Genomic DNA, 24,866 nt, shown 5'->3' with positions numbered 1-24,866 from the left:
TAAATAAAAAAGAAATAAAAGAAGTTGGAGAACATGTTTTTTAACCGGAAACTATATTTAAAAAGAGAACTTTTAGAGATTAAATCTATAAGTACCAAAATTGGAAGAAGAGAATAACCCTTACAGATGGATTTAATGACAGAGCTGGAGAGAATTAGTAAACTGGGAGAGAAGGCAGAAGAATTGCCCAAGTTCAGCAAGGAGAGAAGATGGTCGTGCTGCCAAGCTCCTGGGAGCCATGACCCTGCTGTGGGGGTCCCGGGCTAGATGCCATGACCCTGCTGTGGGGGTCCCGGGCTAGACGGAGAGCAAACCCAGCAGAAGCTGTGCTTCAGCAGCTTGGTTTCCCAGAGCTGATGTGTGCACGCACAAGCCCAGCTAGTCTCCAGGCAGCGACACGGAGGGGAACTCACGGAGACCCAGGCAGGGGAGGAAGGCGTAGCAGTTACCGTTTAGGGCAGCGATTATGCCAGGAGCCTGCAGGGCTTGGTCACGGTCAAGAGTTTAAGTCCTGCCTTTGACTTTTAGATGAGCCACCAAACGAGTGAGAATGGAGTCTGCAGCTGCCAGGCTTTGGGAAGGCAGGTCCTGGAGGAGGACATCTGGTGATGCGAGGGAGCAAGCAGCCTGCCAGCTTTCAGTCTGAGCACGAGAGACGTGCAGGGGTCCAGGACAGGCGGGGCCAGCCTCTGAACCAGGGGAGCCTAAGGGACTTCAAGGTGGAACTGCTAGGGTTGGTGCAGCACTGCGGGAGAGGCCTTGAGCAGGGTCGCAGCTGCTTCTGCCCTGGCCCAAGGTTGGAGCTCCGAGGCAGTGAGTGGGCAAGGCCCAGGCTGTGCCTGCAGATTTGGGAGTGAGGGGGAGAGTCAGGACCCTGGAGGACAGTTAGGAATTCGAGATACTCCCTGGGCCAGACAGCCTCTTCATCTGGAAGCGTCGCTCCTCTGTGGGCAACCTGACCTGCTGCAGGAAGACATGGCTGAGTGCCCCAGGTACACTCTTGGCACTCACGCACCCTGACCAGAGACTGATGCAGGATGTGCGTCTGGCACACTTTGTTTCCTGTCACGTCGGAGGAGCAGGGACTTTGATACGTTTATATGTTTGCTTTTCGTAGGCAACTGGAGGTTCTGCTCCTGCCCAGGTGGTTCACACCCAGCCACGAGCAGTTGGCTCCCCAGCCACAGCCACCACCGACCTGGTATCCATGACAACAACTCAGGGTGTTCGAGCTGTCACTTCAGTGACAGCCTCAGCTGTGGTCACCACCAACCTGACCCCGGTGCAGACCCCAGCACGGTCTCTGGTGACGCAGGTGTCCCAAGGTATAAGCATGCCTGGCGTTGGCCTCTGTCTCTGCCCACTGTGAGAGCCTGAGTGGACACCTGACGCAAATCCCTTCACAGCCACAGGGGTTCAGCTTCCAGGAAAGACCATCACACCGGCACATTTCCAGCTCCTGAGGCAGCAGCAACAGCAGCAGCAGCAGCAGCAGCAGCAGCAGCAGGCCTCCCAGGTGCAGGTTCCGCAGATGCAGGGCCAGACCCAGTCCCCTGCACAGATCAAAGCCGTGGGCAAATTGGCACCGGTGAGCATTTCCCAGAAAGTCGAAAGCAGACCCACCTGCACAGGAGCTGTGCAGTGCTGGGTAGTGCACGTCGAGGGGTATTGTGAACAAGCTTTGTCTTCAGTTAGGAGGTGATGTGTTATGTTTCCGTGGGACTCTACGCAGGGGCCCTCTGGTTAGCTTTCTTGAGTATTGTACACAGCAGGTCATTCACCAGAGAGGACCAGGGGGTCCCCTTGGTCCATTCCTGACCAGAGAATGCTGGTGAGAAAGTTGCCCACGGTGTCAGGAGGCCAAGTAGCAGAAACGATTTTGTTTAAGGGATATTGCACTTGCAGCACTGTTTGAAAGCTGGTCATGTGAGTGGCCATCCTGATTTGACCCGTTGGACACCTCTCCTGCTGTCACTCACTGAAGCATATTTGTTTAAAAAGGACAGGTTGTATCATATCACTGTTGTAAATGGAAAGTTATCAGTAGGAAGTAACCAGAACAGCACACACAGTGAAAAAACAAGGTGCTTTTCTGAATTCCCAGCTAGCAGCTGGGCCTGAGCCTGTTCTTTCTCAGACAGAGAGGGCCGGAGGGGTCCTTCCAGAGCTGGGCCGTGTCCCATGTCCCCTCTGAGGCCTGTCTTCTTTTTCTTCAGAATGGTTGGTGCCTTCTCAGTGGTCTTGTAGCCACCGCTGGGCCTGCCTCGTTCCTTTGGAGAAACGGTTACAGTTGTGTGCCCTGGTGTAGTGGCCACTAGCCAGCTGCGTGTAGTTATTGAGAGAAACTTGCAGCAGAGAAACCATGAGGATCCCCCTGTGTCCCTGCATCTGTTTTAGGGCCCACTGACCACTGTGGTTGCTGCATGGGACTGCCCAGGGCTAACCTGTTCCCGGGCTCAGTAAAGGTGGGCTGACGGATGCACAGAGCTGGGCCTGAACTCCTTTTCCAATTGGGTGTGTTTCCTACTCTCGGGGTGGGCAGTAGCCCAGACCTTGACCTATCCACCCCTACACGTTCCTGTACTCCTCATCGACCCCTCTGAGCCAGTGTCAGTGTTGTTTTCAAGAGGCATTGGGAGTCATGAGCAGTTTAGTGTGAGTTCTCTGGACCGTTTATTTCTTAAAACACTTCCTGAACTTAGTATCCTGGTGTCTCCATATTTTTACTTCTTTTAACGATGTAATGCATAAACTGTTTATTATTAAGTTATTAATACATTTAATGGTGTTATAGATTTATTTTTTAGGAATTTTTTAAGTTATTTGAATGATGGCAGGAGGGAGAGAGATCCTCCATCTGCTGGCTCACTCCCCAGATGGTCACAATAACCAGGGCTGGGCTAGGCCGAACCTGGGAACCTGGAACTCCATTCAGATCTCCCACGTGGGTGCAGGCGCTCAGGCACTCGGGCCATCTTCCGCTGCTTTCCCAGGCACTGCAGGAGGCGGCTTCACCTGCTGTCCCGCAGCGCTAGCCGTGGTGCTGTCGATGGAGAGTGCCATGAGCGATGGGACCTTAGCAGTTCTGCCCGTACTAACCTGTCACTAGCACTGATGAGACGCTGGGAGGGCTTAGGGGTGGTTTGCTGTCTGCACTGGAGCAGGTCTGAGTGCCTCACAGAAAGGAAGACATTCAGTGTAAAGGGTGAGGGCTGGGTAATGTGCAGACAGTGTTTTTTCTTTGGGTTTTAGGAACACATCATCAAAATGCAGAAGCAGAAGCTGCAGCTGCCCCCGCAGCCCCCACCGCCACAGGCCCAGCCAGGACCCCCGCAGCCCACAGCCCAGGTGCAAGTGCAGCCGCCACAGCCCCCACAGCAGCAGAGCCCGCAGCTCACCACAGTCACGGCTCCACGGCCCGGAGCGCTGCTCACAGGCACCACGGTGGCCAACCTCCAGGTGGCCCGGCTTGTAAGTTGTAGTTTATGGGTTTATTTTCCAAAAGCAATGTCTTTTCCCGTCTTGGCTGAGCTCTGTCTGTGGGCTTCAGCTGTCATGGACCTACAAGTGAAGCACGAGACCCGAACTCTGACCCAGCAATACCTCCCAGAAATGATTGCCCCCGGGTTTCTTAGCTGCAACAGTGTAGACGAGGGAGCGTGTGACAGGCGGGTCAGACACTGTGTGTGGGTGAGGGGTAGGTGGGACTGAAGCCAGTGCCGTCAGCTGCTGGAGCCTCTTGGGAGGCAGGGAGAGCATTTGGGGACTTTGGGAGCTGGAACAAGGACAAGAAGCAAAGGAAAACAATTTTTGGGGTGGGTTTCAGGCAGTGACAGCCTCCATCCTGGAGACTCCCCTGAGCTGTGCACTGCCCCAGGGCCCTGTGTCTGTCAACTGGCCCAGTGCTGGCGATCACTTCACAGCAGGGAGAACAGGCGAAGAAACTGACAGGCAAGCTGAGTGGGGACCCAGATCCTGCTCTGGTCCACTGCAGCTCACTGGGTGTCAGGGCTGTTTCTCAGTCCTTCCCTGGAGATCTCTGGCAAGGGCCTCAGGGCTGTGTTCACAGGAAATGGGCGTTCGGAGGGAAGGGAGCCTGGCCCTGGCCAGGATCTGGGCACTGGCCGTGAGGACTGTGAAGGTGCGCACACCTCGGCCCTGCCCTGGAGAGGCAGCAACGCTGCTCCCGCAGCAAATGCACAGGTTCTGGGGACGGTGTGGGGCTCAGTGCCTGTTGCCCAGAGCCTCGCTGAGCACCCAGAGCGTCCATGCAGTGGGCGTGAGACAGCTCTGGAAGGTGGTCACTGTGCAGGCACCCATGATCCGCCACGTTTTACGTGCTGCCACATGGATGGGAGCAGGGCCTCCGGGCTAAGAGCCGTTGTGACGTTTGTGCGTGGGTGATCTTCCCCCTTTCCTTTCCACAAGTAACCTGTGCACATAAAAATAGGCTCCTTTCCATTTTCCATTTTGGAAGTGTAGTGTGATGGGGAGGTAGGAGGCAGCGTCCTGCAATGGAGGTTTGGGTGGGAGTGGGCAGCAGGCTGCTCCTGGAGAGGCCTGGAGGCTGAGTGTCACACATGAGCGCAACTCCCCAACCCGTTAGCTTGAGGTGGTGCAGCAGCACCCCGGGTGTGGTGAGAGGCCTGAGACACTGGGTCTCCCTGCAGCGCATGAGCTGCCGAGTTTTCCTGTAGCCCCATTGCCAGCATCTCGGGTTTGTCAGTGTTTGTGAACTGTCTCGTGACTTTACCTCTTGTGGAGAAATGTTTGCAGACACACCGTGTCCTGAATGTCTCTGGACTCTCCTGTTATTTTCACTGTTTAGACCCGGGTTCCCACTTCTCAGCTGCAGGCGCAAGGGCAGATGCAGACCCAGACGCCCCAGCCGGCCCAGGTGGCCTTGGCGAAGCCGCCGGTGGTGTCCGTCCCAGCGGCCGTGGTCTCCTCGCCGGGAGTCACCACCCTGCCCATGAACGTGGCGGGCATCAGCGTGGCCATCGGGCAGCCGCAGAAAGCAGCAGGTGCCGCGTCCCAGCCCCCGCTGCTCCTTCCTGGGCTGCTCCCGCTTTATGAGTCCTGCTGGGTACAAGTGCCACCACCTTTGCTGTGTCCTCTCCCTGACCCCTGTCTCATGCTGTGGGCTTCTGCTTTAGAAGCAGTGCCTCTCCGAGGTTTCCAGTGACAGAGTCTGTCCCTCAGTTAAATCTTTAACGTTCCAAACCTTGCACATCTTCACTTACTTGTCAGTGTGCTTGGGGGGTGGCTTCCTCACTGGCAGCTCTTGGAGCAGAGCTGGCGTGGGGCTGACTGGCCCCTCGCTGCTGCAGGGCAGACCGTCGTGGCGCAGCCTGTGCACGTGCAGCAGCTGCTGAAGCTCAAGCAGCAGGCCGTCCAGCAGCAGAAGGCCCTCCAGCCCCAGGTTGCCCAGGGCCCAGCCGCCGTCCAGCAGAAGGTAGGTGTGGGTCCCACTGAGGGTCCCGTCTCCATGTGGCTGTCGCTGAGGTGAGAGTTGGCTGCCAGAGGGAGGTCCTGAGTAGATGGGGAAGAAGGCTTCTGGGTGGCTGCTGGTGTGGTCAGTGCTGTCCTGCTTTCTCCTCTCTTCCTGTGATGTGACAGTGGTCTGGGGATGAGGCTCTGGGGGCATCTGTAATGGCTGGGCACGAGACGGAATACAGGATGTGGGACTGCACGAGGGGCTCTGGGAAGCAGAGGCGGCTTACAGTGTGTGGCCCCCTGGAGTCCTGGTCCAGGCCAGGGCACTGCCTGGTTGGCATCCAAGCAAGAAGCACACGTAGGTGTGCGGGGAAGCATGAGGGAGTGGGGGAGGCCTCGGCGGAAGCCTCTGCTGAGCAAGGCCCGTGCCGTGCACACGGAGTTGGCATGAAGCTGGCCCTGCGCTCGTAGCTGGCCTTGAGTTGGCACCTGCAGCGCAGCACACAGTCTGAAGTAGGAGTGGCAGGCACGGGGTCCCAGCTGCTCGTGCTGCTCTCTGATCGCTCAGCACTCACGGGGAGCTCCACAGGACTCCAGTGCTTGTCCTCAGGTTGGAGCGGATGAGTTTGAGGAGACTGAGGCACAGAGGAAGAAGACAGGATGAGGGGCTGAGGGGCTGGCGCCACTGCGACCCTGGAGTCCGGGGCCCAGCACCATGCTGGGTGGCTGCCACCTCGTGCAGGGTCTACAGTGTCCGGCCGGTGCATGCCTCGTGCGCACAGCGTGGCAGAAAGCTGGAAGCAGAGCTGTTGTGGGAAACGTCGGGGGAGGGAAGAGCGTGAGCCGTGAGTGCTCAGAGACCCCAGTGCCAAGGGGGGGTGATTGGCAGGAGGGGATCAGCATTGCAAGGACATGGGGGCTCCATTGCATCACAGGTGCCCTTCAGACACGCCTGACTTCCTCACACAGTGCCACAGTGTCCCAGGGAAGTGTGGGTGGAGGATGGTCATGTGTGACCAGGAGGTGGGCAGGTGGAACAAGGAGAACACTGGTGCTCAGAACCGCCTCCCAGCCCTTCCCACAGTGCCTGGCTTGGCACCTCTGGGGCAGGGCGGCCAGCACAGGGCCCCTGTGGGTGCTAGAGGCTCCTAGGGAGGAAGGCCTGGCAGGTGCGTGTTCAGCCTCTTGTCTGGTCCACAGACCCTCAGGGCACCAGCAATAACACAGTGTGCTCTGGGAAACCTGAGGCGGGGCCACACCGCAGGAGTGGTGGGCAGGCCTCAGCTGAAGTGCTGACCTACCTTTTCACATTGTGGAAAACCTGCAGCAGCCACAGGGTGCAAGCAGCCAAGCTGCCACCTGGGACATCAGTGTCCCACATTGGAGTGCCTGGGGTGAGTCCCTGGCTCCTGGCTTCAGCCTGGCCTAGCTGCATCTGTTGTGGGCATTTGGGGTTGAACCGCTGGATGGGAGATGTCTGTCTGTATCTTACTCTTGTTGCCTTTCTTTTAAAGATTTATTTATTTATTTGAAAGGCAGAGTTACAGAGAGGCAGCAGCAGAAGATAGAGAAAGATTTCCATCAGCTGGTTTATTCCCTAAATGGCCACAGTGGCTGGAACTGGGCCGCATCGAAGCCAGGAGCTTCGTCCAGTTCTCCCATGTGGTGCAGGGCGCAAGGACTTGCGCCATCTTCACCTGCTCTCCCAGGCGCATCAGCAGGGAGCGAGATCAGAAATGGAGCAGCCAGGACGTAGTGGATGCCGGTGTTGCAGGTGGCGACTCTACTCACTGTGCCACCGGCCGGCCCCTTTGTCTTTCAAATAAAATGGAAATAACTAAATAACAACGGAAGTAACTTAAAAAAAAACTTTTAAAAAGAAAACTTAGACATTAACAAGTGTCATTGATGAGTGCTCACAGCTTGCGGAGCAGACGGAGGAGCCACATGTGTGTAGCCTTTTCAGCGGTATTTGGATTTTCCTGCAAAGAAAACTCAAAGTTAGATTCAGTGTGCAAAAGTGAAACACGGGCCTGCATGGTGGTGCAGTGAGTTAAACTGGTGCTTACAATGCCCAGCATCCCACATCAGAGCCGTGGTTCCCAGTGCCCGCAGCCCTGCTTCGAGCCAGCTCCGTGCTAATGTGCCTGGGGAAGCCGCAGGCGACGACCCAAGTGCTTGGGCCACTCCACCCACGTGGGAGACCCTGCTGGAGTTCCCGGCTCCTGGCTTCAGCCAGGCCCAGCCCCAGCCATTGCAGCCATCTGAGGAGGGAACCAGCCAGTGGAGATCTCTTTCTGTCTCTTTCCCCTGCCCCTTCACTCTACCTGTCAAATAAATAAATATATTATTAAAATGTTTATAATTATGCATCCAAGTCTATTATCCCTTGCACTGAGTATTTCTGGGTGTCTACCAAAGTTTTAGACCAGATTTGAGAAGGTAGGATCGCACAGTCACTTAAGCAATGGAAGATTTCACCAGGAGCCATGGAGGGTGTCAGGCTGCTATACAGGCTGGCCGTCCTGGGCCTGTGACTAAGCAGGAAGCCCCTGCTGCCGTCTGCGACACTCCTTGTGTGAGGTGGGCTGGAGGAGCCGGCCAGGGCCGCCCAGGAGAGGGGCTGGCAAGCTGCGCCAAGCAGACTGAAGTTCGGTGCCTGAGCAGAATGGAACAGAGGGACCAGGCAGGGCCACGAGCCGGAGTTGTACAGAGCACGTTATTTTGGTGCTGGGGTCCTGGGGTGAAGGCCAGGTGGTGGTCACAGAGGGGTCTGAGCCAGGGCATAATCATTATCCAGCTCTGACCTGCAGCCCCTCTCTCTCCAGATAACAGCACAGCAGATTGCTGCCCAGGGCCCACAGCAGAAGGTCACCTACGCCACCCAGCCAGCCCTGAAAACCCAGTTTCTCACCACACCCATCTCTCAGGCACAGAAACTGGCCGGGACTCAGCAGGTGCAGACCCAGATCCAGGTGAGCACAGCACCGCTCCTGCATGAAATGTGCGTGAGTACAGGTGGGGATGTCCTTGAAAGAGCGAGGCACAGTGCAGGTACCCTGTGGGCACGGTGTCACCACGCCACATGTGCCTATCGGGCTGTGTGAATGAATCCCTGGTGTCCGCACGCGTGTGCAGTGGAATCGCGAGAGTGTGGGTCCAGGCTTTCCTCAGGAGCGCGGGGCACATCCTCGCCTGCAGCGCCGACGTTCCGAGCTCCGTCTGGACCAGGGAGGGAGCCGGAGCCTCCCCTCGGTGGGAGTTGAGTCTGACTCCCACCCGCTGCAGACCTCTTGGCTCTGCTCCTTTGGCCCTCAGTCTGGAGTTCCGCTCCCACCGGGACTGTGGTCTCATGTCCTTTGTGGTCTTGCAGTCTGTTGTGTTGGGTGTCTTGTGTCTCACCACGCTGCCTTCTGAATCTTGAAGGTTCTGCGTGTGACACTGAAGTCCGAGTAGGGTAAAGTGTCCATGTCACACCCCATTACTGGTCACACCATATGTGAGAAGGTCCGTTCTCCTCCACGATCCACGTTGCCACCTCAGCCACTCCGGTGCAGTGTTTGTGGCTAGGCTGTGCCACACGTTGGCACCCAGTGTGTGTGAGGCCAGTTCTTCAGGAGTGTCTAGGCTGTCCCTGGCTCCTTGCACTTCCGTGTTAATGTGAGAGTCTGAACAGCAGAAATAATGCTGCTGGAGCTTTTAGGAGCATGCACAGATCCTGGAGGTCAAAGCTGAGCTCTTACCCATGGCTCAGATTCTCCAGCATAATCTCTCTCTCCAGTTACTGCAGTCTCCTTGAGGCCTTTGAGCTAATGGTTAGACTTGCTCTTAGCACTCAGGGTCTCCAGGTGCGAACAGGCTGACCTCTCAGCTGGCGGCTGTCTCACTGCTCCCCTAGGCTTTCCCGGCTGCCTTTGTATGTAGTTGTGGCTCCGTGGGTGATGACTGCTTCCTCTGCTTTCCTCCTGTCACCACCTCGCAGTGCAACCCAGCACACAACCATGAGTGCAGCGCACAGTGAGGAAGTTCCAGACCGTCCTACTTTGCTGCAAATCTTTGTTCCTTTTTGGCTGTGATGGTGGTTTTTGTTGCCTTTAAAAGCTGTCTGGGGCCAGCACTGAGGCACAGAGGGTTAAAGCCCTGACCTGCAGTGCCAGCTCCCGTATGGGCGCTGGTTAAGTCCCAGCTGCTCCGCTTCCGATCTGCCTCCCTGCTGATGCACCAGGGAAAGCAGCTAAGGATTGGGCCCCTGCACCCACATGGGAGACACGGGGAAAGGGAGCCTCCTGTCTCCTGGCTTCGGATCAGCTCAGCTCCAACCATTGCAGCTGTTTGGGGAGTTAACCAGTGGATGGAAGACCTCTCTCTCTCTCTGTGTCTACTTCTCTGTAACTCTGCCTTTAAAATAAATAAAAATAAATATTAAAAAAAAAAAAAAAGGCTGTCTATGGGGCCGGCATTGCGGTGCAGCAGGTTAAGCTGCAGCCTACAACACCAGCATCCCATATGGGCACCAGTTCAAGTAAGTCCTGGGTCCACTTCCATTTCAGCTCCCTGCTAGTGGCCTGGGAAAGCAGTGAAAGATGGTGCAAGTGCGTGGGCCCCTGCTCCCATGTGGGAGACCCAGAAGAAGCTCCTGGCTTCTGGTTTGAAACTGGCCTACCCCCAGCTGTTGCAGCCATTCGAGGAGTGGGGTAGTGGATGCACGATGTCTCTCTCTGTCGGTCTCTCCTCTCTATAACTCTGCCTTTCAAATAAACCTTTAAAAACAAACAAAAGCCATCTGTACACCCTTCACTGGTGTCTCCTCAGTCCCAGGCCCTACGCGCTGTCTGGTCGCCACATCCAGATGCCTTCAGACTGCTCCGTGGGAGTCTCTGACCTGGCTGAGCCTGCGCTCGCGTCTGCTTCTCCATCTCCCACCCGTCCCTGTCTGCCTGCACTGTTGCTCTGCTTCCAGGGGAGACTCAGAGAGGCTTCGGGGCCCCGTGGCCGACACCGCACGGCATCCTTGCCTCTGGCCCAGTATAGCCGGTGATGCTGGGCTGGCGGGAGCAGGTCCTAGGCCCTCCTTTCTCCTCTGCTTCCTGTCTCACTGCCTTTGCACTTGCTTCCCCTGTCTGCCACGTCAAAGTGTTTTGAATTTCAGAAGTGTTCCTTAGTTTCCAGTTGAGGTTTTTGGTTATCTTTTACTATTGACTTTTTTTTAAAAAAAGGTTTATTTATTTATCTGAAAGTCCGAGTTACTCAGAGAGAGAATGAGAGGCAGAGAGTGAGCGAGCAAGGTCTTCCATCTATTGGTTCATTCCCCAATTGGCCACAACAGCTGGAGCTGCGCCAGTCCGAAGCCAGGAGCCAGGAGTGTCTTCCAGGTTTCCTGTGCAGGTGCAGGGGCCCAAGGACTTGGGTCATCTTCCCCAGGCCATCGCAGAGAGCTGTATGGGAAGTGGAGCAGCTGGGACTTGAACCAGCACCCATATGGGATGCCAGCACTGCAGACAGCAGCTTTACCTGCTATGCCACAGTGCCGGCCCCCAACTTTTTTTTTTTTTTTAAGATTTTTTAAATTTATTTATTTGAAAGTTAGAAATACAGAGAGAAGGAGAGGCAGATCTTCCATCGTTGGTTCACTTCCCAGATGTGCACAACAGAAGGGCCTGGGCCAGGCTGAAGCCAGGAGCTTCGTCCGGGTCTCCTCTGTGGGTGCAGGGGCCCAAGCACTTGGACCATCCTCCACTGCTTTCCCAGGCACATTAGCAGGGAGCTGGGTCAGAAGTAGAGCAGCCGGGACTCGAATTAATGCCCATGTGGGATGCCAGTGCCGCCAGAGTCAGCTCACCTTGCTGCGCCACAGCACCAGCCTCTACTGGTGACTTTTTTTTTTTTTAAGATTTATTTATTTATTTGAAAGGCAGTTACACAGAGAGAGAGGAGAGGCAGAGAGAGAGAGAGAGAGAGAGAGAGGGAGGTTTTCCATCTGCTGGTTCACTCCCCAATTGGCCGAAACGGCCGGAGCTGTGCCAATCCGAAGCCAGGAGCCAAGAGTTTCTTCCGGGTCTCCCATGCGGGTGCAGGGACTCAAGGGCTGCTTTTCCAGGCCACATCAGAGAGCTGGATTGGAAGTGGAGCAGCCAGGTCTTGAACTGGTGCCCATGTGGGATGCCGGCGCTTCAGGCCAGAGCATTACCCGCTATGCCACAGTCCCGGCCCCTACTGTTGACATTTTAAAATGCCTTCTTTGGGGCCTTCATTGTACTGTTGCCACAGGAGGCCCAAACAGTTCAGTCTTTTTTATTTTTTTTTTGACAGGCAGAGTGGAGTGGATAGTGAGAGAGAGAGACAGAGAGAAAGGTCTTCCTTTGCCGTTGGGTCACCCTCCAATGGCCGCCACAGCTGGTGCGCTGTGGCCAGCGCACCGCGCTTATCTGAAGCCAGGAGCCAGGTGCTTCTCCTGGTCTCCCATGGGGTGCAGGGCCCAAGCACTTGGGCCATCCTCCACTGCCTTCCCGGGCGACAGCAGAGAGCTGGCCTGGAAGAGGGGCCACCGGGACTAGAACCTGGTGTGCCAGCGCCGCTAGGCGGAGGATTAGCCTATTGAGCCGCGGCGTCGGCCAACAGTTCAGTCTTTGAACTGTGTTGAAACCTGTGTCCTCCAGGGCCGTGTGCAGTGCAGGGACACGGTTCCCTCCTTCTGTCACCATGGCCAAGTTTCTGTGTGTGCTGTGTCAGGTCCCTGCTCCCACAGATTGGTCACCTTGTGGAGTTAGCAGCTGAGAGGCCCATTTAAATCTCCCATGTTGATTCCGACTAAAGCATCAAAAGGCTTGGTATTGGCTGCAGGTAACCTGAGTTTGCAGTTTTGCTGTTTGGAAGTGATCCAGGAGTTGGTCTAAGCCGTGTCTCTCCTCCTGTCAGGGAAGCCCCTCCCAACCCTGGGTGGAACTTCCTGGGTGTTTTTCCTCCTCTGACTTGGCAGCCATCCCGGTCTCTGCAGGTGCTGCTGCCACCCAGTCCCTCCGCTGATCTTTGCCTGAGCGTCTGCTCACTTTGTCTAGGTCTCACGGGGTGCAGTTTTCCATCCCACTTCGTGTGGGCCTGCTCTGCTCCTCCTGTCTCCCTTCCTGGCTGACGTTCTGCTTTCTTTCACTCAAGGATGCTGTGGCCTCTGCTGACACGCACACACGCACGCACCTGCCTCACCAGACCCTAGAGCTCGTGTCCGCTGCCCTCAGCGGTGCTGCTCTGCCCCGGCTGTCTCTGGCTGTTAGCATGCGAGGTCGTCCTCTTTGGAGCACCCCACGTCGGGCAGGGGCTGCCTCAGCCTGCTCCTGAAGCGTGGCTCTGCCCAGCCCATGAGAGCTCCTGCCGCCGGTGAGCAGCAGGGGCCGGGCCGCTCCACATGCCTGCGTTCGGTGTTCTGCAGCGTCACGACAGCACTTTAGTGGGATTTGGGGCTGGCATCTCCGTGGCTGACAGAATGACCAGACGTCCCCTCTTTTCCTCCAGTCTCAGCATCTGCTCCGTGGCGGCCCCAGAAGTGCCCTCTGCGCTCTCTCCAGCTCGCTCGCAAGGCTTTGTCCAGTCTGTGGGTCCCACCGACCGCCGTGCTTTCTCACTTCCAGACATTCTCAGATCTGCTTGGCCTTTGTTGGCAGGGTCTTGCCAGGCCTCACAGCGTGGCTGTGCGTGGCTGTCTCCGCTGTTTTCTTTAGGTTACTTTTCTTCCTGGGAGCCACTTTTCTTTGCAGTCTGTCTGGGAAATTCTTGGTGGCCTGGGGTCAAGGTGGACGCTTTAGGCTGTGACTTGACGCGTTCATACCTGTGAGGTACTTTGGGTTTGGTCTCTACCCCTGCACCTGCTTCTCCCCTGCCCTGGCCCTGAGGTTAAAGGCAGCAAATGCCTTGTGGTGGACGGCTGTCCTGTCCGCAGCCCGTGTGCGCCTGTGCGGCCATGCCCTTGGGCACCAGAGCACCTCTGCTGCTGCCGCCTTTGCTTCAGTTTGCAACTGGCAGTTTTCACCTTTCCCGCGTTTGCTGTTGTGTTCAGAGGTCTTCTTAGCCTTGTGTTTAAGATGTTCTCGTATTCTCGGTCGTCCAGTATGAACCTGAATCAGACCCTGAGCTGAGCAGCCCTTGGTTTTTTTCCTGTCCACTCTTTTTTTTTTTTTTTTTTTAAGATTTTATTTTATTTATTTGAAAAAGAGTTACAGAGAGAGGTAGAAAGAGAGAGAGGTCTTCCAGCCACTGGCTGCAACGCCCAGAGCTGAGCTGATCCGAAGCCAGGTGCTTCCTCCAGGTCTCCCACGTGGGTGCAGGGGCCCGAGCACTTGGGTCATTCTCCTCTGCTTTCCCAGGCCACAGCAGAGAGCTGGATCGGAAGAGGGGCAGCCAGGACTAGAACCAGCGCCCATGTGGGATGCCAGCGCTTCAGGCCAGGGTGTTAACCCGCTGCGCCACAGCACCGGCCCCCTGTCTACTCTTCACACACAAGACCAGGGCACTTATCTTGCTGAACCCTGTTCACAATGTTTTATGTTACACTAAACCAGAAAATGCCTTGTGATTAATTTAAATTTTAATAACAAGAACTGCCATTTATTTAGAGTTCTATAATTTACAAATGCATCTTTCCCTCGGGATTATCTTGGACAAGACCTATTTTTGTCCCTGCTGTACAACTGAGAGCCGAGAGAGCTGCGGGGCTGTGTGAGGGCTGCACGGGGCCCTTGACCAGCCCGTGTGTCCTGTGCGTGCCAGATCTGCTGCTTTTCCCTGGAGCCTGGCAGTCCTCATGGCACACACGTGAGCCACACCCTTGTGTGACACAGGACAGCAAGAGGAAGAAATATTTGCAGAAAACTAATACGAAGTGGAAAAGTTTTTTTAAAATTTCTTTTATTTGATAGGCAGAATTACAAAGAGACAGGAAGAACCGGAAAGAGACATGTATTTCATCTGCTGCTCCACTCCCCACATGGCCACCACAGGCAGGACTGGGCTGATCTGAAGCCAGGAGACTGGAACTCCATCCGGGTCTCTCACATGGGTGCAGGAGCCCAAGCACTTGGGCCATCTCCCACTGCTTTCCCAGGTGCATTAGCAGGGAGCTGGATCGGAGTGGAGCAGCCGGGACTTGAACCGACCCCCATGTGGGATCCCAGCATCGCAGTCAGGGGCTGAGCTTGCACCACGACGCCAGCCTCCTCAAATAAATCTTAACCAGAAATAAAAATAGTCTTGAGCTGTGGCTCACCAGCCCAGGCGGGCAGTGGTCAGCTCACCAGCCCAGGCGGGCAGTGGCCAGCTCACTGCGGCCCAGGCAGGCAGCGGCCAGCTCACTGCGGCCCAGGCGGGCAGCGGTCAGCTCACCGCGGCCCAGGCGGGCAGTGGTCAGCTCACCAGCCCAGGCGGGCAGTGGTCAGCTCACCGCAGCCCAGCGGGCAGCGGTCAGCTCACCGGCCCAGGCGGGCAGTGGTCAGCTCACTGCGGCCCAGGCGGGCAGTGTTACTTCCCACCAAGGTGAGCGCTTACCCTCATGCTGGCGGGCACTCACCTTACAGCTGTTCCTGCATCTCGTGGTCGTTTCTCTTTTGTCAAGAACTGAGAAGGAAAAAGGAAATTCTCTTTGTGAAGTCTTTGAATCTGCATTTGTTTCTTGGGTTTGTTTTGTCCAAGGTTGCAAAGCTTCCTCAAGTTGTGCAGCAGCAGAGCCCTGTGGCCGGCATCCAGCAGGTGGCCTCTGCCTCCCAGCAGGTAGGACGCGGGCACGCATGGCGGCGGGCGGGCGGGCGCCTGTGTCTCTGGGAGAGCTGAGGAGTCCCTGCTGACTTCACAAGACAGACAGCGTTAGCTTTGGGGGAAACAGGGCTGCTTCCCCCGTGGGAAAAGTCTGACCCTGCGTGCCCCCCATGGGGTGGACGGTGCCGGCAGGGCTCTGCTTTGTGCTCCCGCCCCCAGGCTGTGGGGCGCAGAAGTGATGAGCTTGAGGCAGGGCGGCGGCCCCACTCCCAGCATGCAGCCCCGCTGTTGCTGCGGTGTGGCTGGGTGCTGTGGTACAGTGTCACCCTGGCTCCCAGAGTTGAACGAAACACACGTGAAAGACAGTCCCTAACCTGAGTCCCACTCCGCAGTATCTAACTGCGCTGTGTGCAGAGGTCCTAGCGTGTCCGGCCCAGCCTTGGTGCTGTGCTGTCCTGGGCCAGGTTCTGGTTGACTCAAGTGCTCTCTGCTGTCTTGGCTCAGGCTTCTCCACAGACAGTGACGCTGACACAGGCGACGGCGGCAGGGCAGCAGGTGCAGATGATCCCTGCGGTGACGGCGACGGCCCAGGTGGTCCAGCAGAAGCTCATCCAGCAGCAGGTGGTGACCCCAGCGTCAGCCCCGCTTCAGACACCTGGTGGCCCGAGCCCCGCGCAGGTTCCGGCGGGCTCCGACAGCCCGAGTCAGCAACCCAAGCTGCACATGCGGGTCCCCGCGGTCAGGCTGAAGACGCCCACCAAGCCGCCGTGCCAGTAGTTGGAGGAGCGGGCGCTCACGTCTGTGGGAGACGCTGCTGCGTGAGATGCGTGCGCCCCGGGAGCTGTCCCTGAGGCAGCGGCGGGGTCGCCCCCGGGAATTTGGCCCTACCTGGCCTGCCAGCCCGCCCGCCGGTCTCCCTGTTCACTTTCTCCTCCAGAGCAGCAGGCTGGGCTTTGAGAGCCACGAAGAGTCCCTGGCGGTGCCTGCCACGTCCGTCTGTGTCCACCTCAGGGGCAGGCGTCTGCAGGCAGCCCTGCGGTCGCTCCCCGTCCCGAGGGAGAGCAGCCATGGCTTGCTCTGCTTTGACGCACGCGCTGAGTCTGTGCACACGTGACACGCCCCAGCTTGCGTCCGAGGGAGATGCCCAGTGGGGCCTCCCCAGCCCCACAGCCAGTGTGATTTGTTTTCGTTTAAAGGAAACTCAGCGCGTTCATGACGGGCCCTGGCTTTGGATAAAGCTCTGGGTCCTGGGTGTGCCCAGCGTCCCCCAGCACACGGGCAGCCTCGTGCTCCTGTCCCAGTCGCACGCTGTGAGGTGCAGAGTGAGCCTCACAGGCTCCCCTGCTCCTCACTGGGACGAGGCCTGATGTGGGGCCTCGAGCTCCTCTGTGGGTAGCGTCCTGGGTGGAGCCACAGCGCAGCCCTTTCAGGCGTGCGGCGTCCTCGGTGGTGGCATCAGGCATTTGCCGCGGTGTCTCAGGCGTGGCTCTGCCAGCACAAGTGGAGAAGCGCCTGGGCTGGTGTGAAAGGGGTGCAGCGAGGGCGAGACAGGGAGCACCTGCCTCTGTCTGGCGGACGTGGCGGCCTCCCTTCCTGGGCTCTCCCCAGGCGGACAGGGCCGCGTCCAGCTGAGCTTGTGCTGAGCCGTTCCCATTGGCGGTCCAGGAAGGTAGGTTCTGCTCAGCTTGTGGAGACCAAGTGTCAGGCCACACACACTTCAAGGTTCCCGACGTTCATCGCCTGGGCTCTGTCCTGACGTGCCCCTTGAGTGGCATTGAGGAGGCGCTGTCCTCTGGGGTCCCCTCACCCTGCGGCCTGTGTGCCACTCCCTGCGAGCTGGCTTTTGAGCCCTTGATGAGAGATTTGGACAGACGTGAAGATCAAATGCTGGAAGGAAGGGACTTAACGTTTCAGTGCGTGCCGCTTAGCACGGAACACCAGGACCCGCTCCCGTGGCCGGCCCTGCCCGTGCTGGTTTGGTCAGCACCGCCTGCACCGAGATGCCCAGCCAGCGTCCCCTGCTAAGTGCACTGGGGTCACTCCACACAGCCAGTCCAGCGGCGGTCGTGTTGTCACCTCTAAACGCCTGGGTGTGTGGTTCCCGCCACTCGCTGCAGGGCACTCCTCGTAGTCCAGTGTACTGTTTCTTGGCCTGTTGTAAAGGTTAACCTGCCCAGTTATTTAAGAAGTATGTGTTTGGGAAGTTGTCGTCCAGCCCTCCTCCCTGCAAGCCCACACCATCTGTGAATCGGAGGTTTTCAGAACGTGACACAAGGCGGCGGCCAGAGCACCGTCCAGATCTGGGTGGGCTCCGTGGGCAGCAGAGGCTTGGAGCCCTGGTGGAGGTCTGGGGCCTGAGGCAGGGGTTTGCCCTTGTGTGTTGTTGTTGTTTTTGTTAATTATTGTAACTAGATAGCTGTTGTGTTTTAATCTCTAAAGGAACAGGACTGAAACTGTAAATACTTTGTAAACATAAGAGTTTGTACTTGAATGGTAGGATTTTAAAAGGGCCCTGATATCTGCCAAACAAAAGGCATAATAAAATGACCTTTTTGTAGACTTTCTCATCTTGTCTTTTATAGAAAACTATTACTTAAGATGCCAGTTATGCTTTCATTTGGGGGCGGGGTGGACAGAGCAAGCAGTGTTGGAGTCACTTGCCCCGTGGTGTAGCGGGACCTGGGAGGAGCGGAGCACGGCAGGGGTTTGACCTCCGCAGCGAGCCCGCTCAGAGCTGCTCCCAGGCGAGGATGGTGCTCCCTGCCCCCCACTGCCCGCTCCAGGGCCTGCTGGCCCCAGAGGGCTTCGTGCTGCCATCTCAGGGGAGCTGCAGGACTGTCTGCTGAAAACCTCTCACCAGGTGCCTGGGAGCCATTTTCTTCTCTTTGGCTTTTGGACTTCCTTGTGTTAAAAATCAAGTCTCTAATTATAAGGGAAACACATCTTTTATTTTATTTTTGACAGGCAGAGTGGACAGTGAGACAGAAAGGTCTTCCTTTACCGTTGGTTCACCCTCCAATGGCCGCTGTGACCGGCCCACCGCGCTGATCTGAAGCCAGGAGCCAGGTGCTTCTCCTGGTCTCCCATGGGGTGCAGGGCCCAAGCACTTGGGCCATCCTCCACTGCACTCCCGGGCCACAGCAGAGAGCTGGACTGGAAGAGGAGCAACCGGGACAGAATCCGGCACCCCGACCGGGACTAGAACCCGGGGTGCCGGTGCTGCAGGTGGAGGATTAGCCTAGTGAGCCGTGGCGCCGGCCGGGGGACACATTTTGATAGAAACATCTGGAGTCAGGAAGCAGCTGCAGCCCGTGGTTCACTTTGGTGTCTTCACTACAGAGGTGAGGTGAGGTGTGCAGGGGGCCGTGTGCTCCCCGGTGTGGAAGACGGGTAAGCAGCAGATACCACACCAGGCACTTTGCCAGGGCCTGCTCTTGGGAGCACAGGCTGTTCCCTGGCCCCCAGGGTGGGGGTGGGGGCTGGGACCTTGGATTCCCCTCCTAGGTGACATCTGTACAGCATTCAGCACATGGCCCCTGCACCTCATTGTTTCTCCCAAGGTCACACTGTGACCCCCACCGCAGAGCCACTGCTGCTGTCCCTGACGCTCATGTGCCCCAAAGCTGGCCGTGTGCACTCCAGGGGGCCGGTGGGCTCATCCCAGTGGAGTCTGAGAAGCAGGTGTCTCCCAGCCTCTGACGTGGGGCAGCTGAGGACACTCAGCCCGTGGCGTGTCAGAGGCCAGGCTGAGCCCCAGGCTTCTCAGCCACCTGCATGCAGCTGAGGACAAGGAGAGAAGCGTCGACATTTCGCTCCAGTGCCTGCACTGTCTCTGATGGTCTGACCAGACATCTGTTCTATGGAGACGCTGAAGAGCAGTGGACTAAGAAACCCGAACACGTGGCAGGATGTCCTCTGAGGCCATCGGAAAGCCTCGTCGGGCGAAGCTGTCCCACAGCAGCACGGTGAGGCTCAGCCAGAGCCCCCGTTCCTGGGAGTGCGCCGGGGCAGCCCGCTGGGCGCTCAGCCCTTACGGCCCACGTATGCAGGGGGGTTTTCAGGTCTTGTCGATGTGACTACCACTTGGTGAGTCAACTGTTTCAGAAGGAAAAGGCATGGAATAGAGCAGGACTAGCTAGAAACAGCAGGGTTAGCACTCAGTGCACGTACGTCATCCAGTCAGTGTTTGTGATTCGAGGTCACCAGAAGCTAACGATGCTGTGTTTTTCCTTTACCCAATACATCAATATCCTCCAGTGAGACAACGATAAAACCAACCAGCTGTGCCTGGCAGGAGGCACAGCATCAGTCCTAGGACCTGCAGGAGCCCTTCTGGGAGTCAGGGACGTCCCTGGACGGCTGGGCTGTCTGATGGCCCCGACCAGGGAACAGGCTGCTCGGCCTGTGGCTCCCCTCCATCCCTCAGCTCAGAGCCTTTTGGGGAGGAGCAAGCACTGACAGCAGGACCTCCCGTGGCCACGAGCCACGTCCTGTGTGCCCCCAGCCTAGCTGTCACGGAAGCAGCTGGCCCTAAGATCACCGTGGACTGGGCCCCGCCCCGATGTGGAGAGCTCAGGTCTGGCACTGCTACCAGCCCTGGCTCGCTGGGTTGCTCTCCTCCGTTGGACCTTGCTTCTGAGGCCCTGTCTCCTCCTCTGTTGTTGCTTTTTCAGCAAACAAGGCCTTTTTTTTTTTTTTTTTTTTTTAAAGAAATTTTGAAAGGCAGTGAGAGTGGCTGAAACCCCTAGATTCACTCCCCAAATGACCTACAGCCAGGGCGAGGCTAGGCCCAAGCCAGGAGCCCGGATCTCCATCCTGCTCCCCACGAGCTTGGGCCTTCCACTGCCTTCCCAGGGAGCTGGGTGAGCAGCAGAGCAGCCAGGGTGTGAACTGGCACTCGCAATACGGGATGTTGGTGTCCCTGGCACCACAGCCCCAGGGCCCAGCCTTACAGTGTGCACAGGTGAAGGGCATCGGGAGCCGGGAACTTAAACTGCAGCCCCCCAGCCCTGGCAGGAAGGAACGCAGCCCTTGCTGGGACCCGCCACACCAGGCCTCAGCAGTTCCCACCAGCACGAGCCCCAGGCGTCGAGGGAAGACACCATGAATCTTGGAGGCAGGAGACCGAGTACACAACACACAGTGCAGTCGCCGTGTCTGGACAAGCGGGAGACGAGTGAAAAGGCACAAAGCAGCCAGAGCGGCTCAGACACAAGCAAACGAAATGAGGCAAACAGAGCTCCTGAGACAGAAAATGCAGCAATTCAGGTTCAAAATGTAACTCAAGGAAGCCCAGGCCCTACTTGAACTGCACACAAAAAATGCACGTAGAGTGGGTCAGAGATCCCAATTAAAACCCCAAATTTAAAAACAGATCTTTGTGCCATCAAAAGTACAGTCCCTAAGAGAAGCTGGCAGGCTGTACTCTGACATTTGCAGGGGCCAGTGCCATCTCATGGCGGGTACAGCTGCCACCTGTGACACCGGCATCCCATATGGGCGCCGGTTCAAGTCCCGACTGCTGCACTTCCCATCCAGCTCCCTGCTGATGGCCTGAGTGCTTGGGCCACAGCACCCACGTGGGGGACCCAGAAGAAGCTCCTGGCTCCTGGCTTTGGCCTGGTCTAGCCCTCAACCATTGTGGCCTTTTGGGGAGTGGACCAGAAGATGGGAAATGTCTTTCCCTCTTTCAAATAAATGAATTCTTTAAAAAAAATTTTTAAGCGCAGCCAAAATGGTCCCTTTTCAGTGCTCTGCACACGAGCCGTGTCTGGCCTAGATTCCTCACCCTCAAGTGGAGGACTCCTCGGTAAACAGCCACGTGAGTGAACGTGCTGGCAGCCAGAGGCCACCCCAGGCCACCCCCACGACCAGCCAAGAACGTGACAAGCTCCATGCCCCTGTCCTGGGGGACTCTTCCATTTCCCTTTATTTCTGGGAGGACCAATCTGACCCAGGGGACTGGGGCTGCAGGCTGGCACCCAAGCCCAGGCCCGAGCTGCTGCTTCACAGAGGAGACGGTGTGCAGGGGGGGTGGGGCCTTCCACCCGGCACATGTCCACGGAGATGAAGACGCTGACCCGTGCCAGCAGGAGGCTCCCTCCGCACCTCGGAGGCCCTGGCCTAGGTGGCCTTCTGCTTTTGCTCTTCCTATGGAAGGAGAAGAGGGTGTGGCACCGTGCCGCCCACCGCCGCCCCACTCCCAGGGCTGCTAACCCAGGGCCGTGAGGCCCCATCATCCCGCAGGCACAGGCTCGGAGCTGAATGTATCCACACCCTTGCCTCCCCGTCCTCGACAGAGACCACCAGGGCCTCAGCCTCACCCTGACGGTCTTCTCCAGCTGGGACAAGGCTGCCTCGTACCGAGGGACCAGCGGCTGCAGGAGCTCGCTGGGGGTCTCATGCCGCTGCAGCCTGGGGGCGCCAGCTTCCTCCAACATCTGGAGGAACCGCCTCTCCTGCAGAGCAGCCCAGTGTGAGTGGGAGGGGCCGCAGGAGCAGCGCGCCCCCTCCACGCCTCACGAGGGCCACACGGCATCACCTGCACTTTGAGGAGCAACGTGAAGGCCTGTCCAGTTCTCCCGGCCCGAGCTGTTCTCCCGACACTGAAGGCAAACAGCGCGTCAGCAGTGCCCTCCCACCCTGGGGTCCCACAGCCGGGGCTCCTCACCCCTCCCCACCCACAACAAGGGTCCCACCAGCCCTCACCGGTGCACGTAGGTCCTCAGGTACTGGGGCGCGTCATAGTTGACCACCAGCTCCACGCCCTGCACGTCAATGCCTCGGGCAGCAGCGTCCGTGCTCACCAGGCTGCGGAACAGGGGTGCTCCCTGAAGCCCCCCGCGGGCCCACTTCCAGCAGAGGTTGGCGCCGCGCCCCGCCCCGCCCCGACTCACAGCTGGATCTTCCCCTGCTGGAACCGCTTCAGGATGCCCCTCCGCTGGCCAGGCCCGCAGCGGGAGGAAAACTCGGCCACGCTCACACCGCCGAAAGCTTGCACCAGCAGGAAGAGCCTGGGCGGAGAAGACGCGGTAGGCGGTGCCGGCGCGAGCCCGCCCGCCGGCCCTCCGGGCTGGCCTCACCTGTGGGAGTTCTCTCTCGAGTTGGTGAAGCAGAGGACCCTGGAGAACTTCAGCTCCAGGATCAGGTGCAGCACAACCAGCGGCTTAGACCGGAGGCGGCAGGGCACGTAGTGGTGCTGCGGGCACAACAGGGTTGGCGAGCGCCCCGGGCCTGGGTGCCCGGCCCCCTGCGCCCGCGCCCACTCACCGTGAGCCCTGCGGGGAAGTCATACTTCCCTGCCAAGCCCCCACGCTCCTCCCCGTCTCGCGAGCCCCCGTGCGCCTGTCCCGACGAGAAGAGCCGGGGCTGGTGGAGGCCGAGCCGCTGCAGCCTCTCGGGGTCCTGGGTCAGGGTGGCGGAGAAGAGCAGCTTCTGCAGAGGCACCTGGGGGCGGCAGGTGCTGGGGGGGGAGGGGAGGGGAGCGCTGGAGCCCTGCCCAGGACGGGCTCCCCCGGCCGCACCGCACACACACTGCGTCCCAGGTCTGGGCGTGGGCGCTGAGCACTGGGCGGGAGCCACGGCGCGCCCGCTCCGCGGCACGGCTCAGTACCTGGCAGCCGTCACAGCCGGGGGCTGGCTCCTCTGCAGCACAGAACAGAGGTCCCCGGGGCCCTCCCTCTGGAAGGCCGCTGCGACCACCCGCGGCAGCCAGGACTGGTGCATGCTGTCCACCATGCGGTCAGCCTCGTCGATGACCTGCAGGGAACAGGAAGCCCTGGCTGGGTGAGGCGAGGCTCCCTGCTGAGGCCAGCCCTCGGCCCGGGCACAGGCCCCAGCGCGGGGACGCACCAGGAAGCGGAGTTGCTGGAGGTGGAATCCCGGCGTCTGGTCGATGTGGTCCACCAGGCGGCCAGGGGTGGCCACCACAATGTCCGCAAGGCAGCGGTAGCCATCCGCCCTACAACGCAGGCCGCGGCTCAGCAGGAGGCGCCACCTCGCTCCCACAGCGCCAACCCTCCCTCGGCAGGGAAACTGGCAGCCGCAGCGACCTGCTCCCCGCGGGCCAGGCGGCGGGAACACAGCAGCACCTACGTCCTCTGCACGAGGCCCTCCTGCTCCTTGGCCAGTGACCTCTGTCCGGTGACGAGAGCGACGCGCAGGGGCGTGGCGTCCGTGTAGATGTTGAACACTTTGCTCACCTGGGGAGCAGCCCGCGGTTAGCCGGGAAGCGGCTCTGACCTCGGCCAAGGACCCCCGGAGCCGCCTCAGCCGGCCAGGGCCCAGCCGACCTCTGGGCACGGGGCCCACGCACCTGCTGGGCCAGTTCCTTGGTGGGCAGCACAACCAGGGCGCGGATCTGACAGACTACTCGATGCAACAGGGCCTGCGCGCCAGAGAGCAAGGACAGCCCACGTCGGCCGAGAACTCCCGCCCCACCCAGCTCCAGCCGCAGGGAGGGGCCCTGACACGCACCTGCACCACAGGGATGACAAAGGCCAGGGTCTTCCCGCTGCCCGTGGGGGCGGAGACACAGAGGTCACGCGGCTGGTAGCCACCTCTGCCCACCAGGAAGCCACTGGCGGCGCTCTCCAGGACCACAGGGATCACGGCCGCCTGGACTGCACAGGGAGGGAGGCGTGCCAGGCGCGTTCCCGCCGCGAGCAGCGCCTCCCCCTGCACCCAACGGGCTCGCGGGGGCCGGAGGGGCCGCCTGGACTGCACGGGGAGGGAGGGGTGCCAGGGGCGTTCCAGGCGCGTTCCCGCCGCGAGCAGCGCCTCCCCCCACCGCGCCCGCTGGGCCCCGCACCTGGGAAGTAGGCGGAGATGCCCTGGGCCCGCAGCTGCCTCTGCAGGTCGGGGTGCACCTCGGGGACGTCCTCCAGGGGGGTGAGATTCCCGGAGACGTCTTTCCTGACGCAGCTGGGCTCAGCCAACCAGCCCGGCAGGAACGGCTGCACCTGCGGCGGCGGAGGGACGACCGGATGGCCCCGGAGCAAGCAGCCGCCACGGGCTCCCGCCCCGTGGGCTCTTACCACGCAGCCCTGGGCGCGACGAGAGGCGGCACGTCTGCGGCTGCCACGGGTGGAGGCGCCGTCGCCCCTGCCCCGCCGCGGCTCACCTTGAGCGCCTTCCTCCGACCGAAGGCCCCCAGCACCGCGGCGGGGACCCGGCACGCTCCGTCCGGGGCCGCCTCGGCCTCCTGCTCCGCTGGCGCCTGCTCGCCGGGCCCTGCGAGGCAAACGACGCCGGGACCCGCGTCAGCCGCGCCGCCGCCTCCAAGCAGCCTCGCCGGCCCCGCGCCCCCAGCCCTCGGCCCACCTGCGTCCGCGGCGGCGTCGCCGCCGGTCTTCCGCCGCTTCCCCGGCCGAGCGTCCGGGCTCCCCGCCGCCGCCTCACCCACTCGCCGCCGCCGCCGGGGCCGCCGCCGGCGTCGCCCTGCCGCCGCCTCCTCCACCTGAGGCGGCGCGGGTTCTCGCCGCTGCCGCTGCCGCTCGAGCGCCCGGCTCTGCAGCCGCTGGAGCAGCGCACGAGCCCTCTCGCCCGCCCCGGCCTCGGCCTCCGCCTCCTCCTCGGGCCCGGCCGCCCCAGGGCCGGGATACCGCGCGACGTGGAAAAGCGCCATGGCCCAGCGCTCACGCGGCTCCCGCCCGGCGCGCAGCAGTGACGTCCTCGGCGCGGGCACGCCGTCC

At 59.4% G+C, this 24,866-nt stretch overlaps 2 protein-coding genes across 28 annotated transcripts in view; one reads left to right on the top strand and one right to left on the bottom strand.

Moving 5' to 3' along the window:
- The window catches only part of EP400 (E1A binding protein p400), a 120,460-nt gene extending 102,727 nt beyond the window's left edge, over positions 1–17,733 (top strand). For 20 of the 24 annotated variants that reach the window (XM_089322930.1, XM_070066262.2, XM_051837621.3 and 17 more), the window contains 8 exons: positions 1,118–1,325; positions 1,407–1,588; positions 3,253–3,471; positions 4,829–5,024; positions 5,331–5,455; positions 8,265–8,411; positions 15,112–15,189; positions 15,679–17,733. In XM_089322930.1, the coding sequence (XP_089179056.1) occupies positions 1,118–1,325; positions 1,407–1,588; positions 3,253–3,471; positions 4,829–5,024; positions 5,331–5,455; positions 8,265–8,411; positions 15,112–15,189; positions 15,679–15,951 (1,428 nt within the window). In that variant the 3' untranslated portion in view covers positions 15,952–17,733. The remainder of the gene's footprint in view (positions 1–1,117; positions 1,326–1,406; positions 1,589–3,252; positions 3,472–4,828; positions 5,025–5,330; positions 5,456–8,264; positions 8,412–15,111; positions 15,190–15,678) is intronic. The other 4 variants (XM_051837607.3, XM_089322936.1, XM_070066263.2 and 1 more) reach the window with 4 other exon arrangements.
- A 1,967-nt stretch (positions 17,734–19,700) lies between these two features.
- DDX51 (DEAD-box helicase 51) lies at positions 19,701–24,856 on the bottom strand. 4 transcript variants are annotated; one of them, XM_070066264.2, is made up of 15 exons: positions 24,496–24,856; positions 24,296–24,405; positions 23,984–24,134; positions 23,650–23,795; positions 23,489–23,560; positions 23,269–23,375; positions 23,026–23,134; positions 22,787–22,932; positions 22,444–22,636; positions 22,257–22,372; positions 22,071–22,187; positions 21,883–21,984; positions 21,716–21,779; positions 21,538–21,632; positions 19,701–21,324 (listed from the first exon to the last, which is right to left on the bottom strand). In XM_070066264.2, exons 1-15 carry the CDS (start codon positions 24,797–24,799, stop codon positions 20,799–20,801), a joined length of 2,358 nt encoding a protein of 785 aa, XP_069922365.2. In that variant the 5' UTR covers positions 24,800–24,856; the 3' UTR covers positions 19,701–20,798. The 4 variants fall into 4 exon arrangements, 2 of the variants coding, with proteins under 2 accessions (XP_069922365.2, XP_069922366.2); XR_016227035.1 differs by having other exon boundaries at positions 21,073–21,324; positions 21,498–21,632; positions 22,444–22,578; XR_016227036.1 differs by having other exon boundaries at positions 21,073–21,324; positions 22,444–22,578.
- Between the last annotated feature and the right edge of the window lie 10 nt (positions 24,857–24,866).

Source organism: Oryctolagus cuniculus, chromosome 21 (genome assembly GCF_051225735.1).
Source record: "Oryctolagus cuniculus isolate XC-2025 breed Fujian yellow rabbit chromosome 21, ASM5122573v1, whole genome shotgun sequence".
Taxonomy (NCBI): Eukaryota; Metazoa; Chordata; class Mammalia; order Lagomorpha; family Leporidae; genus Oryctolagus; species Oryctolagus cuniculus.
The sequence above is the reverse complement of the archived record's forward strand: the minus strand, read 5'-3'. Positions and strand labels throughout refer to the sequence as shown.

Excerpts from the sequence above, each read along its gene's own strand:
- DDX51 (XM_070066264.2), bottom strand. The coding sequence starts at position 24,799 with ATGGCGCTTTTCCACGTCGCGCGGTATCCCGGCCCTGGGGCGGCCGGG. Across the intron at positions 22,933-23,025 it reads TCCAGCAACTCCGCTTCCTG|GTCATCGACGAGGCTGACCG; the intron begins GTGCGTCCCCGC and ends TGTTCCCTGCAG. Across the intron at positions 22,637-22,786 it reads CCGGCTGTGACGGCTGCCAG|CACCTGCCGCCCCCAGGTGC; the intron begins GTACTGAGCCGT and ends CTCCCCCCCCAG.